At 41.8% G+C, this 14510-nt stretch overlaps 1 protein-coding gene across 1 annotated transcript; it reads right to left on the bottom strand.

Moving 5' to 3' along the window:
- Positions 1 to 4785: 4785 nt before the first annotated feature.
- On the bottom strand, positions 4786 to 14443 carry PNO1 (partner of NOB1 homolog). The gene is made up of 7 exons (XM_068565107.1): positions 14150 to 14443; positions 13766 to 13915; positions 11120 to 11203; positions 10867 to 10927; positions 10516 to 10633; positions 6007 to 6077; positions 4786 to 5317 (listed from the first exon to the last, which is right to left on the bottom strand). The coding sequence occupies exons 1-7, from the start codon at positions 14354 to 14356 to the stop codon at positions 5250 to 5252; spliced, it is 759 nt and encodes a 252-aa protein (XP_068421208.1). The 5' UTR covers positions 14357 to 14443; the 3' UTR covers positions 4786 to 5249.
- Positions 14444 to 14510: the final 67 nt, after the last annotated feature.

Raw genomic sequence — 14510 nt, 5'->3', positions numbered from 1 at the left:
CTGTGAGAGAAATCCCGGTGCTTGGTGTCCTTGCATGACATGGAGTTTTGCATGTAGATCGATTTAAAATATGTACCTCTTGTTTACATAATTTGCATAATTTTAAAACATAATGTTGCCAAACTTTGGAAATATTAATGTTCAAACTGAAAATCTCCACTACATGTAACTTTCTTCCTCTGGATCAGTACGTGGCTTATAATCCCAGCCAGTGGTTTGATCTGTTCCAGTGTCAACTGCCATGTGCTCTGCTTCAAGGGGGGAACTAGTCTTTTGTGAATTTTTTGTACATAAGTATTTGTTACAAATATTTTAGCAAATGCTTTCTATTTCTCTTGCTTGTGCATATCTTGGCTGGCATTACAGAAAAATAGTGCAAACATTATTTCCTTACTGGGGACTGAGGGTTTTTTCTTTCTTTTTTTTTTTTTTTTTTTTTTTAGCGTGCGTGGGTCGGGGGGGAGGGATGGTTTATGTTGAATGTTTAGTTTTTCTTCTGCATGAGACATCATGTTGTGGGATCTTTAGAAAACTTCATACTGTATGAATAAGAAAATAAAATATTTGAAACTTGATTGAGTGTATTCACAGTGGTCTTCAGGCTTTCCCAGCCATTGGATAGTCTTTTTTCATTCTTTCAGATTTTTTAAAAACTCTAGTAAGTTGACATTTGATCTTTGGCTGTGAGCCATAAGTAAGTCCGCTCTGTCACTGGGTGAAAACACAAGTCATCATAATGACCTGCAGAACCCGGTGTGTCACCCTTCCTCTGCTTCCAGCCTCCTTTGCCTCCGTGCTTACCGAAGCCTTTGGCGTGCTTCCTCTGTGGGCCTGTGCACCGTCTCTTCCCCACCCAGGCTACCCACAGGGAATGCTTCCAAGGGTTTCAGCCGTGTCCTGGTTCAACAGGAACTCTACTGGCCACCATTTAAACACACTAATACACCTGATTCTCCTTTACCCCACTGTTTTCTTCCATAGCATTTAACCTCTTCTGACATGATTCACTTAAGCATTTTGTATTTGTCTTCCCCGGTTATGGAAATGACACGAATGAAAGCTCCCCAAGGGCAGGGATTTCTGTCCCTTGTTCACTGATAGACCTGGTTGTCTAGATTCTGCCTAGTTCTTAGTGTTTAATAAATACGTAATCAATGAATTAGGTAATAGGAGACACCTTGTTTCTACAGGTTGTGATGTTAAATTCTATCCACTACTTTCTCACTCTTCGTAAAAGGTAAGCATTAGTATAATTTTGAGACTTATTCATTCAACAGCTCTGTAGGGTTCCTACGCCATGCCTGCGCTGTAATAAGCACTTGAGGTTCTTGTGACGGGAAATGATGTACCTGGCCCAGATGAATGATGGGCTCTTGGTGTTCTATACCCAAGACACCCATATTGTCAGGCATGCACTAGTTATGAGATACTATGCACTGGATTCCTTGGCTCTTTGAACTAGGAGTATAAGTTAGTTAGGCCTAAACCAATAGTTAACATTTTAAACCCTAGGTCTCCCTTTCTTTACCTAGTTCTAATGGTCTTAAGAGTAGAAAAGATGACAAAGTGAAACAGCAATGCACGGAATGGGAGAAAACATTTGTAAATCACGTATCTGCTAAGAGATTGCTATCTAGACTATGTAAAGGCTACGACTCAAAAACCACCTGATTAAAAAGTGGGCAAAAGACGTGAATAGATATTTCTCCAGAAAGATACACAAATGGCCAACACCACATGAAAAGATGCTCAATATCACTAGTCATTATGGAGATGCAAATTAAAACAAGATACCACTTCATACCCATTCGCATTGCCATTAGCAAAAGTGTTGGTAAGGATATGAAGCAGCTGGAAGGCTTGTGCATTGCTGGTGTGGATATCAAATGGTGGTCATTGTGGAAAAATGGTATAATGGTTCCTCAAGTTAAACACAGATTTACCACATGACCCAGCAATTCCACTTCAGGACACTTGCCCAAGAGAAGTGGCAGTAGGGACTAGAAGAGGTGTTTGCACACGCATGTTCACAGCGGCATTATTCACAGTAGCCGAAACTTGAAAGCAACCAAAACACCCATGACAGATGATGGATAATCAAAATGTGGTATACACATACAGTGGGATGTTATTCAGCCATGAAAGGAAGGAAATTTTGACACATGCTGTAACACGGATGAACTTTGAAGACATGCTAAGAAAAAAGAGCCAGTCACAAAAGAACAAATACTGTATTTTTTATACAAGTTCCTGGAGTTGTCAAACTCATAGAGACAGAAAGTAGAATGGTGGTTCCCAAGGGCCAGGAGGAGGGGGAAGTAGGGAGTTAGTGTTGAATGGGTACACTGTCAGATGGGGAAGATCAAAGTTCTGGAAATGGTGGATGATGGTTGCATGAGAACGTACTTAGTGTCACTGAACTGTACAGTTCGAAATGGCTAGAATGGTGAATCATGTATATTTTACCAGTTTAAAAGAAAGAGTAGACAAGATGGTAGAAATCCTTCTGGATACTTTCCAGGACTTACTTAGAAAGAAATGCTGTTCAAGCTCATATATGTCTTGAAACAATTTTTGTTTGTTTTATAGAATGGATTCTTTTTTTTTTTTTTGGCTGCATTGGGTCTTCGCTGCCGCACGCGGGCTTTCTCTAGTTGCGGCGAGCGGGGGCTGCTCTTCGTCGCGGTGCGCAGGTTTCTCTTACTGCGGAGCACGGGCTCTAGGCGTGCTGGCTTCAGTAGTTGTGGCTCGCACGCTGCAGAGCACAGGCTCAGTAGTTGTGGCGCACGGGCTTAGTTGCTGCGTGGCATGTGGGCTCTTCCCAGACCAGGGCTCGAACCGGTGTCCCCTGCATTGGCAGGCGGATTCTTAACCACTGCGCCACCAGGGAAGTCCTTGAAACAATTCTTAAGTCTTCAAAAATTCCCACATGCTCAAAAATCGCTCATGAAATTAGCTCGCATTTTAAGCTAAAGTCCACTGCCACTTCAACCTTTTACTAACCTTGGGCATTATAAATTTATCAGCTAACCAGATCAAATTAGCGAGTCCTTGCTCTCCCAAACCTCCTTCAGATTACTGGTGTCTTTGAAGATTTCTGATTTCTTCCACCAAATGAGTAATTAACATTTGTATAATACAAGCATTTTGCAAGCAAGTTGTAGGATGGTTATGTAATGTACACTGTCACCGTGTACTCAATAATCTAACATTAAGCATGCTGTCCCATGGCTCTGGAATCAGGAAAATCAGGTCTCTTTCCCAGATGCTCAATGAACATGAGCTTTCTTCTGTAGATAGGATGAGAACTGGAGTCCAAATCTTCTGGAATGACTAGGAGGAAACACCAAGGTCTCTTCCCTTACCGGCCACTGAATATCTAAGAAAATACTCCTCTTTCATGCCCGTTCCCCAGCCAAGTAGCAATTAATATGTTAATAAACTGTTGTTTATTATCCGAAATTGTACTAAATACTGAGAATCTAAAGATCAGAGGCTTTAGGGTGGGAGGCAGACACTAAAATAATCACAGGATAGCATGACAGATGCCATAGAAACATGGATACGCATTGCTAAGGTTTTCGGTATTAGATTTCATGTCCAAGCCTTAGAGGAGAATTTGAAGAAGTGATTTGATCCAGGTCAAGATCAACTCCCACTGCAACTACCACTGTGATGCAGTCAGATTTATTACCTCTATTTTTTCTTCATTATTCCATTCCAGGAATTAGCTGGGTTTCCTCTAACATTTTGTTTCCCTCTCAAGCCCCAAGCCAGTGCTGATTCCCTGCGGGGTGGGGAGGTTTGCACAGGGAGAGGCCCAAAACTCAAGACGGTAAAAGTTCAGTATCCCAAATTTTAGCAACTGCCAAAGAAATATATTTGCTCTTATATTACTGACAGTTCTAACTACGTAAGAAATCTTCAAAAGGAAGTAAATGCAAACAATACCAAAAGATTACTTCACTTTAACATAGAAAACCCGTGTTTTTCCGATCAAAATCATGCTCTTTAAGAATCAACACAAAATGTTTATGGTTACGTAGTGATGGTTCATCTCAGCGAAGCGCTTTGGAAACCTGATTAAAATTGTGGACCCATTCCTTAGAAAAGTACACCCTAAGTACTCACAATTTTGCATATAACTTCCTGGACAAAGCGTGGGGGGTAGGCGAGTACCTCCTGAAGCCTTTGCAGGCTCCAGAATAAGACAGTCCCAACAAATTCCTTTTCAAAAGGACATGAGTAAAATGATATCAACATACACATACACTCTCCATGCTGTTGTGTTGCCAAAGGATAAAAAAATTACTGCTGGGACATTTCCAGCAATTTCCCACTGGATTCGCACTGTAATATTACGTATATCTAATCCCAATGCAATGTACAAACTAGTTTGGGACAGTGGCACATGTAACTAATAGAAAGCTTAATAGCCATACTTAAAAACAACACTTTTTCTAGTTCTTACACGTACTTTCTAATACTCCTATCATTAAAGTTCTGGTCAAGGGTTGTAGAGATGTACAAGAGAATAACATCACACAGTTTAATGAAGTGGGTTCCTTTCATTTAAAAAATGCATAATATAAATCAGAACATTTAGGCAGACACCTGTTAAAACAATCTATTACATTTGCAGAATATAGTAGTTTTCTTAGGGGTAGAAATATTCTTTTATCATATTTCACCTTTACTACTTAGAAGAAGTATACCCAAACACTGGTAAGGTCTGACTGCTTTCATTAAACACTTATTTAAAAAATAAAACTCTTTCCTCACATCAACCTTGTGATGTAGTCTTTAATTTTACAAACTGCAAAAATAGGTACAAATATTAGCCTTCCTTGGTTCACAGAGTATATCCAAACTGCTGCTTATGACCTGGATCTAAAATATTCACACGTCATCCAGTATTAAAGGTCACAAGTCAGAGAGGTTTTCTGAGATAATTCTTTTATTACAACTCATAGAGAAGAAATAACTTTTTATAAATTTATAAACAAAAAATTAGAAGCTAATATAGAACTGTTTTTTAAAATAAGTTTCCCTCCAAATGAGAGGTTTATAGACTATGCAAATCTACATGTGATTTAAAATGGAAAAAATAAATTATACTTAATGTGCTAGTATAAATAATGGTATCCATGACTGAAAAGTTCTTCACATGGTGTCTGGTGACCACTTGTAGAGGGGAAAGGCTTTTTCTCTAGAGTTCAAAGACAAGATAAGAAGTCTCTGATTTGAAATCAGAATCGGTCTGCCGCTCTGCTAGCCACAGCACGAATATTGCCATAAACCTTTGATGGAGGATTTCCTGCAGGAGAAAATAAAAAAGCTTATCCACGTGTATACATATAGACGCTACATGGAAAATGGTCTGCAACTCTACAAAGGACAGGGACATGTTCCACTGGATCTACCTTAAATTAACAAAAGAACCATAAAGGAAACCACATAAATATTCTCCAAAGAACATTTTAAATCCTAACAGCCAAAGACACCAAGTTGTCAAAATGTTTCGAAAAGCAGCCAGTCAGACCTGGGCACAACTGACCTGGGCACCGCGGTGAATCCCACACATTTCCCGAGCGAGCGCTACAACCCACGGCTCTGAGCGCAAGTGCCTGTACGTCGTGGTTTGGAAATGGGACTAAGTAGGTCGATTAAGATGACTGACACTACCCAGCAGCTCCCTTTTGGCTGAACCTGCAACAACGCTGCTGCTGTCCTGGAAGGGCTCCCTACTGCACCTCATCAGGGGACGCAGCGACGATGTAAGCAGTGTCATCCAATAAACCCTTTCTCTCGGGCTTGCAGATGGAATCCAAGCAAAAATATTCCTGCTTTCTCTCTGGGCCCACATTTGCCAACCCCCAAGCAAGTTTCTGCTTGCTATCTTTATCATCACCCTGACCCTAAAGTGATCTGCAAATGTGATCTGAGTTCCTCAATTCCCTCTCCTTTTCTTTCAGAGAAAACACCATAGGAAGAAACTGCTGTTACCCAGGATGAGGTTGCAGAGGGCAGTTCTTGCCATCTTGATGTTTTGGAAAGAACCGAGGATGTGAACTTTCCTGCAAGAGATAAAGTGAGACAGGTCAGCAACAAAAAGCATTTCCTTCACTAAGTCCCATGATCCAGAAACTCTGGAAACTCATGATAGACACAGATGCCTAAAGAAAGGTGGTGGTGATGGTTGCACAACTCTGTAAGTATACTGAAAACCACTCTGAAGGGGAATGATAAGTGCATTAGATCCCAGTAAAAAATTATGAGGGAAAGACATGAAAAATTAAAAAACAAAACTCAGTTCTTTAAGACGCTTGGTGAACAATGGCTCCTATCCACTGAGTGCTCTCCAATACGCTAGGGCTTTACATACATGTTCTCATTTCATCCTCGCATGAGCTTTATCAGGCAGAAGTTATTCCCACTTTACATATGAGGAAACAAGTTCGTGAGAAATCAAAACACCTGTCCGAGATGACACACTGGCAGAGCTGGGAATATTAAAGTACCCAGATGCAGGTAATACTGTACTTCGTTAAAACATATTTGTATTTTAACTGCAAAGCTTTCCAAAGATTATTTAGGGACTTCCCTGGTGGCGCAGTGGTTAAGAATCCGCGTGCCAATTCAGGGGACATGGGTTCGATCCCTGGCCCGGGACGATCCCACATGCCGCGGAGCAACTAAGTCCATGAGCCACAACTACTGAGTCTGCGCTCTAGAGCCCGCATGCCACAACTACTGAGCCCGCGTGCCACAACTACTGAAGCCCGCGTGCCTAGAGCCCGTGCTCCGCAGCAAGAGAAGCCACCGCAATGAGAAGCCCACTCGCTGCAACTAGAGAAAGCCTGCGTGCAGCAACGAAGACCCAACACAGCCAAATATAAATAAATAAAAATACATTAAAAAAAAAAAAGATTTAAGATTCTTTAAATTTCTTCACTACTCTCTGAAGATCATCCAGACCTTTTTAATGGGCATTCCTTGCCGAATGGTTCAAATCAGACTGACAATATAGCATTTTGCTTTTCTGAGCCCATCTTCCAAAATATCAGTAAACTTAGTAAACTGACACCAAAATCTTCAGGGGGGGACGTCAAACAGAACAGTCTCCCTTCCACAGGCTCAGGCATTTCTGAAATTGGGGTGAAAATGAGGCTAAAATTAGTTGAAGTCTGTTCAGGATGATCCCCAGGTTTCCTTCCCCACTCTGGGCAGCCAGCCAACCACCCTACTACCCCTCTGTAACTCTGGTAAAATTAAGGGGTGGGGCTGCTCACTGCAGAAGGGGAAAGACCTGGGGTCTGGGCCAGGGGCATCAGGCACAGTGGAAGCAGGAGCACCATGACGAAAACGGGGGCAATGTCAAGCAAACGTCTGCACAATGAGCGGTGAGACTTCCAACTGTCTTCCGTAACTGGGCTCCAGAAGTCTGTCAGCAGAGAGACTGGAGAATACCTCTCTGGGGAACCTGGCCTGCTCAGTGGGAACGACTAAAGATACTGACATCAGGGTTTCCCCAAAGAAACAGCCTGGCAGTCATCCTAAGTGAAGCCGGCAGGCCACCAGCCCCCCATCCCTAGGCCACCCGCAAGCATCCCGAGCCCAGGTTTCTAGTCTGCTCCTTATGGCCCCACTCTTAACATATGACGCCCACACTGAAGAACCAGAATCCGAGGAAAGCATCCAGTGCAAAAGAGTAGAAGGCACAACCAGCAAGCGGAATAAAGCAGTACAGAAACAGAAACTGCAGGGAGAAAAGAAGAAAAACAAACCAAAAAAACCCCCAAACCAGTGAGATGAGAAAAGCAATTTTCAGGCACTCATGAATCAACAACAGGATGTTAAGAAAACTGAATAGAAGGATTAGAAGATGAACTTGCAGAAAGGAATTCTGAATGAGAAGGATTTACAACAGATTTGTATGCTCGGCCAGAATAGAAGACATCTTCCCAACCAGGTCTCACAAAATGTCCTTCCTGTGCTAAGCGAGCTCCAGGACTACCTACGCCACCAAAACAAGGAGGACGCAGGACAAAGAATCCAAGAACCGAGGGGTTCAAACACCAGAGGGGCAATGGTGAGAGGAGGAGCCGGGACAGCAGCTGTGTGCCAGGCAGAGGGCAGCAGTGATTCTGGAACAGAAGGCTCCAGGAGAGATTTCTAAAATGTCTGACGCATCTGAGTCCACCAAGCGGAGATACAGACAATGTATGGCCTTCTATTCAATTAGTACGCTGAAATGTTGAGAAAGCGCACAGAAACATAAGAATTATTTCTTCACGTGACAACAAAGTTGCAGAGGACAGATAAAGTAACCACAGTACACCGCCTGGCTCAGCTGTTAATACCCTGAGCACCGATTTCATGCTCAGGTAACACTGAGCTTGAGTCGAACCAAACCCACAGTGTAGAGGGAGGGGCAAGCAAACGGGACCGCTGGAAAGGGTGAGCATGCGGGCGGAGGTGGGGAAGTCCAAAAGAGAAATCTTCATCTTTCACAGGAGAAAAGCAACAGTGAATCTGAGGGGAAAAAATTAAGCTGCTATACAAAGATATTTGGAAGTACAGAGGAAAAATAATTTTTACAAATTAGCTAGCTGAACTTGAAGACCTGAAATTTCCTCCCTCAGAGGAGGGGGAAATGGAAGCAGACAGGAGGAATTTTTTTAAAGTATGTGTATGAGTAACTTCGATAAAAACAAAATTCTGTGAAGTACAGCATGAAAGATGAGGAGGTACAGAAGCAAGGATACATACAGTGTGAGTAGTTTTGCTGCTAAAATAACCAAAGCAATGGGGCAGTAGTTGGAATGGCATACAGGTCTCAGGACACATAGGCAACATTCTTTCCCATTCGATATCCTGAATGTATCTGGAACAAATGGTTTTCAGTTTCATATTTTGTTCACATTCTACTGTGATCTTTGCCAGGTTTTCAGCAACTCATCAAAAATAACATTTATGGGTGCATAACAGTCCATCTTATGGCTGTATCACAACTAATATAAATTGTTGAACATGTGGATTCCAGTTAGCCTATTTACAGCAAAAACTGCAAGACAGTACATTTCTTTGCCAGTACTTGGCACTGAAAAAAACCTACTACTAACCCCCAACAAAATGGAGAAACTTGAAACAACACGCTAATTAAAAGAAGCCATGTAACAAAGACTACATATTGTGTATTTCCACCTATATATGAATTTCGAGAAAAGGCAAAACCATAGTGACAGAAAGGAGATGAGTGATTGCCTGGGAATTGGGAGGGGCTGAAAAGATGCACAAGGAACTTTTGGGGTCATGGAAATGAGCGCGGTGGGATCACAGGACTGCAGAGTATTTGCCAAAAACCCATGGAATTATATACCTAAAACAGGTGACTTTAATTGTATGTAAACCATACTGTAATACAGCTGTTTAAAAAATTAGTTCAATGAGTAAATTTTAAGTTAACCCTTAGAAATACACTGATACATTTATAAATTATAAACTTAATATGATGTGTTAACCATAATTGGACTAGCAAATCAGTTACATTTTAAAATTTCTAAACTAACAAAAACTTTTAGGGCTGTTTATGATATTTTAAAGTGTGGTAAACATTTCAATTTTTGAAATTTCTAGTTCAAAAGAGCTTTTCCCATGGCTCTGTGGTCCCAACTCCAGGCTCAAGTCATAAAAGGTCAAAATTATAACACACCTGTCTTCGGGTAAACAGGGCCACCAATGTAGTGTTAATAGTTTTCTATTTGCAGTATGAAAAAGAGTCTAAAATTCAGATTCGAAAATAATGGTGAGCCCCTTGGTTCAGAGCAAAGATGAGATGATTTTAAATAAAATTATTTCTGGATTTAGCAGTAGGCAGGTCCCTGCTCCTCTCAGTCAACTGCTTCGTTTCCCAACTTCACGGCATTAAATAATCTCTGCGCCATCTGCCAGTAACCCCAAGCTGGCAACAGAGCGGCTTCAACCGCCGGCAGGGAAGGGTAATCCCAGCTTGACTTCCTGCACCCTTATTTTGAGCCTGTATCATCTTATTGATGTTCACATATAACTGCTCTCTAGTTTTTCCCACAATGTGCAATGCTCACCTTCCTTTTATGAAAGGCCTTTACATATACGTGCATGTGCGTGTATATACATTTATGTTTTTCTTTTTTAAAGGAAAGCCTCATGATGGCATTCAACACACTCCTTGCTCTCCTCTACTGATTTAATAGATTCTCCTGAGATACTATTTCAATCTTCACCTGTCATATAATTTCTTTTAACTGTGATTCTAAACATTTCCTTCATTACTAATTGAGAAAAAAGCTATAATATCTAAGATTTTCTCAACTAAATCTGTTTTCAAAGTAGGTAACTATTCATCCAGAACCATATCCTGACAAAGATTTAGTGGCTACGTTATACGTTAAATACAATCTTTATCACTTCTTGAAACCAGCAAACGATCAACTATAAATTATGACAATAATTTTCTCAAGATCACATACTTACACATCAGCTAAAACTATCCGCGTCCGTGTCACGTTCTCGATGGTGAATTTGGTTTTTCCTCCTTTGCCAGCGATTCTTCCTATTGCCCTCGACAGGTGGTCTCCCTTTAAGGGCTTAACTAAATGAGAAAAGCAAGACCTCAGGAGGGAAGCCATCCCAGCATCACCCACTTCCATGGGAAGTTTAATCATTAGCCAAATTTCCCTACTGAAAGACACGCATTTTTGAAAAAGCTGCTAATAATGCGACTCAACTGATGTGACTGGAAAGCTGAGACTCAGGTAGGTACAAGACAAAGCAATACAAAAGTACCACCCAGTAGATCATGTGAAAAAACCACCATACACTCACCATCTGTAATTTCAAAAGACTCTAGGAAGAGGTCATCCAACCTAATGAGGGCAAGTGCGTCCTACAATACAGAAATACATACTGTGAAGCTCTTCCATTCACGCACCTGTGAATGAGTGTTAAGCTAACTCTCATAAATTGTAGAACTACAACACTCAAATTAAAAAACAAACAAAAAAATGCCCAAATCCATCAAAACTGTCATATGGCGTATTTTCCGAGCCCCCATTTCAGATATCATGAAATCACTCACCTCTACCTGAAACCCAAGAAGAAAGGCTTTCACGAAATCAGCTGCTTTTGTCAGAGCGCTAACATCTTTGGTTTCTTTACAAGTCTGTTAAAAAAAAAAAAAAAAAAAAAAAGGTGTGGTAGGGAGCACAAATTATAGCTTGGAATGAAAAAGATAACATTCTAACAAACTACTAGGGTTGACCTTTCCAATTATTATAATTTCCTTCGCCACCACCCTTCCCCAATATATTCTCTATGACCCAGTTTTTGGTGAGGTAAGTATCGTGTTTAATTTTCAAAACAAAACTTTGCTAACTCCAGAACTGGGCAGTGCCCCCTAAAGACTGTCAAATGACTGACTGTACTCCAAGGCTGATCTGACTCTGGAGTTACCAGCAAGACTCCCCCAATGGCTCCCATTCTGAAGGACCTCCATCCTCGGCCCATCTCCACCCAAGCTGGTCCTCTTTTCTCCTTCAATGCAGTCTCCCTGGGAGTCCTGATCTAATCTCCTGACTTCAGCCATCATTCCTGTGCTGATGTTTCTTTCCCAAAGCAACAACTCTAGTACTAATTACCAAGAATGATTTAAGCAGGGATCCTGCCCTCAAACAGTTTATTCGATAATCACAGATATAGGTGCTATTCATAAAATGCCCATCCCTGTAAATGATGTGTACTACAAAGGTGCTTGACACACTATAGCTCTAATCGTCATGTCAACCTAAATTTAAGTAAGATAAATAGCTTTATATTTGAGGAAACTAAAGTACCAAAAAGTGAAAAAATAAGATTTGAACACAGATCTGATTCCAAAACCATCATTTCTCCTCCCCCACACAGACTCACAATCGAGTTGAGGAGACCACGTATTTGACAAATTTGAAACATACAGGGCTGCGTAATGGCACATTTAAAACTAGACCCCAGTCGCAATTCTATATGTGACTTTAGGCAAGTCCCATGAATGCTCTAGGTCTTAAGTTTTCTCATCTGTAAAATAAGGAGGTTGGAATGGAAGAGTCCCTACTAGCATTAATGACTTTGGCCAAGAAACTCCTTGGCAAGTTTCCTCACATCTGTTAGATGGGGTATGTCATCTACCTCACAGGGCTGTCCTGAAGACCAAAATGATGTAGTGCCTGCCAAACACCGCTATGTGTCTGGCACAAAGCAGTATCAACAAATGTCAGTGGAATCCAAATAGATGGTGCTGCAATTCATAAGACAGTTAAGCACAATAAACGTTTAGGCCCTGAAGACAAGATTGAAAAATGGACTGATGGTAAAGGAGAAAGAACTTGAGCTAGACCCTGAAAGATGATGAAACTGAGGAAGAAAAAGGGAGTAGGGAGGAGAGGGCCTTCAGAGAGCAAATCCATCCATAATGACGGACAGAAAAATGTTCAAAGAGATGGTGAGAGAACTTGGGAATGAGACTCCTACTTGAAAGGCAAATTCAGTCAAAAACTTTTATCTTTCAGAAATACTGAAGATACCAAGATATCAATAAAACCAGTGTGGTCTGAGAAAATTAATCTGGCTCTGGCATAGAGAACAGAGTGGTGAAAGGAGGTTTAAAGCAATGAGGTAAAGGAAACTTATAAGCAAACAAGAGGTTTTGGCAGAAAGCCATAAAAACCTGAATGAAAGTGCCAATGGGAACAAAGAGGAATTCTACTGTCAAGTTCTGTATTTTAAACTTTGCCAACTATTTAGACCAGTGCCTCTTTGCTTTATTCCATTATTCTAGTCTTTCAAGAGAGATGAGTCTATACCAGTCCTGATAATGAATCCTTAAAAAGGAAGACATAATTACTTTTGGTCACTGATTTTGATACAAAATTGGCAGCCTGAAAAAAAAACCCCTGGCTGCGCAGTGGTTAGGAATCTGCCTGCCAGTGCAAGGGACAGGGGTTCGAGCCCTGATCCGGGAAGATCCCACATGCCGCGGAGCAACTAAGCCCGCGAGCCATAACTACTGAGCCCGTGCGCCACAACTACTGAAGCCCGCGTGCCTAGAGCCCATGCTCCCCAACAAGAGAAGCCACCACAGTGAGCAGCCCGCGCACCTCAACGAAGAGTAGCCCCGCTCGTTGCAACTAGAGAAAGCCCGCACGCAGCAACGAAGACCCAACACAGCCAAAAATAAATAAATAAATAATTTTTTAAAAACCCTAAGTTTACTAATTTTATTTGTCTAACTCCTAGACTGACATCATGGAATGAACAAATGAATAAGTAAACACATTTATACATAATTTACACTTATTCTTAAAATAATACTTTTTTCAAAAAAATACCACTAAAATATATAGCACCTGTACTGCAGCAAGTACTTTGGTTGCTTACTTAAATACTTCTGTTTATGGCAACCTCTTTACTAAGCCTTTTCTCAATTAAAACAGAACGTTATTAAAAGTCTTCTAAGACACAGCTGGTATTTTAGTATGATTTCAGTCCGAACTTATGAATTCAACCAATAATTGTGTTGTATGCAGATTTTGAAGGCATTTGAGAGGTTCAAACACTAAAATATATTAGAAAACTGGAAGAAAATCATTCGACAAAATAAGCCTCATTAAGGAAAGTCTATTCATGCCTTTTCATCCCCGTAGAAAAGAGAAACCGCAGTATATTTGAAAATAGTTAATATTATCCTCACCCTGATTTCTATATTCCTCGATTTCAAGTTAAAGCGTATCTGAAGTCCCAAATGCTCCACAATAGGAGTAAATATCTTCATCCAGTTCTCTTTTAAGGGAGTGTATCTGTTAGCTGGGACTGGAATTTTTCTGGTTTCTTCTTTCCCACCCTATGATACAAGAAAACACAACTCAGGAGTTGTCTGGAGGAATAGGGGGTGGGTGGAGATATGAAACAACAGCTGATTATCAGAAAGCCTCCTTTAACTGGACGAATTAAACATCAGGAGAATCACCTCTCTAAGAGCTTCACGCCAGAAGAAGCTTCAACATCACCCAGAGGCCACCGTCCTGACCCGCCTCTGGCCCCTGCCCCGTTCCTGTCCCTCGGCCCCCGCCAGTACCAGAAACCCGTCCCCGGAGAGGGGCGGGAAGAAGGGCCTCTTGGCGGGCCGGGCCTCCTCGGTGTCCATGCGGGACGCGTCCCCGCCCTCCTCCGCCGCGGACAGCTGCTCAGCCTGCCGTTTCTTCGCCCGCCGGCCACCTTTTCGGGTGACCTGGGTGAAGCCGGCCTCGGCCAAGGGACTCTGTGCCTCCATCTCGGTTTGCATCCTCAACAAACTCCAGCGCCAGCGGAAGCTTGAGGCTCGAACACGTGCGGGGCTGTATGGCGCAGGCGCGCCTCGCAGGACCCAGCCTTCGCCAACCAGCCCTAGGGCTCCGCCCCCTTCCCTAAGAAGTCCCATTCAGGGGACCTGAAGCAGG

Source organism: Eschrichtius robustus, chromosome 15 (assembly GCF_028021215.1).
Source record: "Eschrichtius robustus isolate mEscRob2 chromosome 15, mEscRob2.pri, whole genome shotgun sequence".
NCBI lineage: Eukaryota > Metazoa > Chordata > Mammalia > Artiodactyla > Eschrichtiidae > Eschrichtius > Eschrichtius robustus.
Note: the sequence above shows the minus strand (reverse complement) of the source record. Positions and strands in the feature narration are given on the sequence as shown.

What these genes read in the sequence shown, in the direction of transcription:
- PNO1 (XM_068565107.1), bottom strand. Translation starts at nt 14,356, where the DNA reads ATGCAAACCGAGATGGAGGCACAGAGTCCCTTGGCCGAGGCCGGCTTC. An exon ending in TTCTTGGGTTTCAGGTAGAG is followed by an intron (nt 10,928 to 11,119) that starts GTGAGTGATTTC and finishes TCTGTATTGTAG; the next exon opens with GACGCACTTGCCCTCATTAG. An exon ending in GTCTTTTGAAATTACAGATG is followed by an intron (nt 10,634 to 10,866) that starts GTGAGTGTATGG and finishes TTTCTCATTTAG; the next exon opens with TTAAGCCCTTAAAGGGAGAC.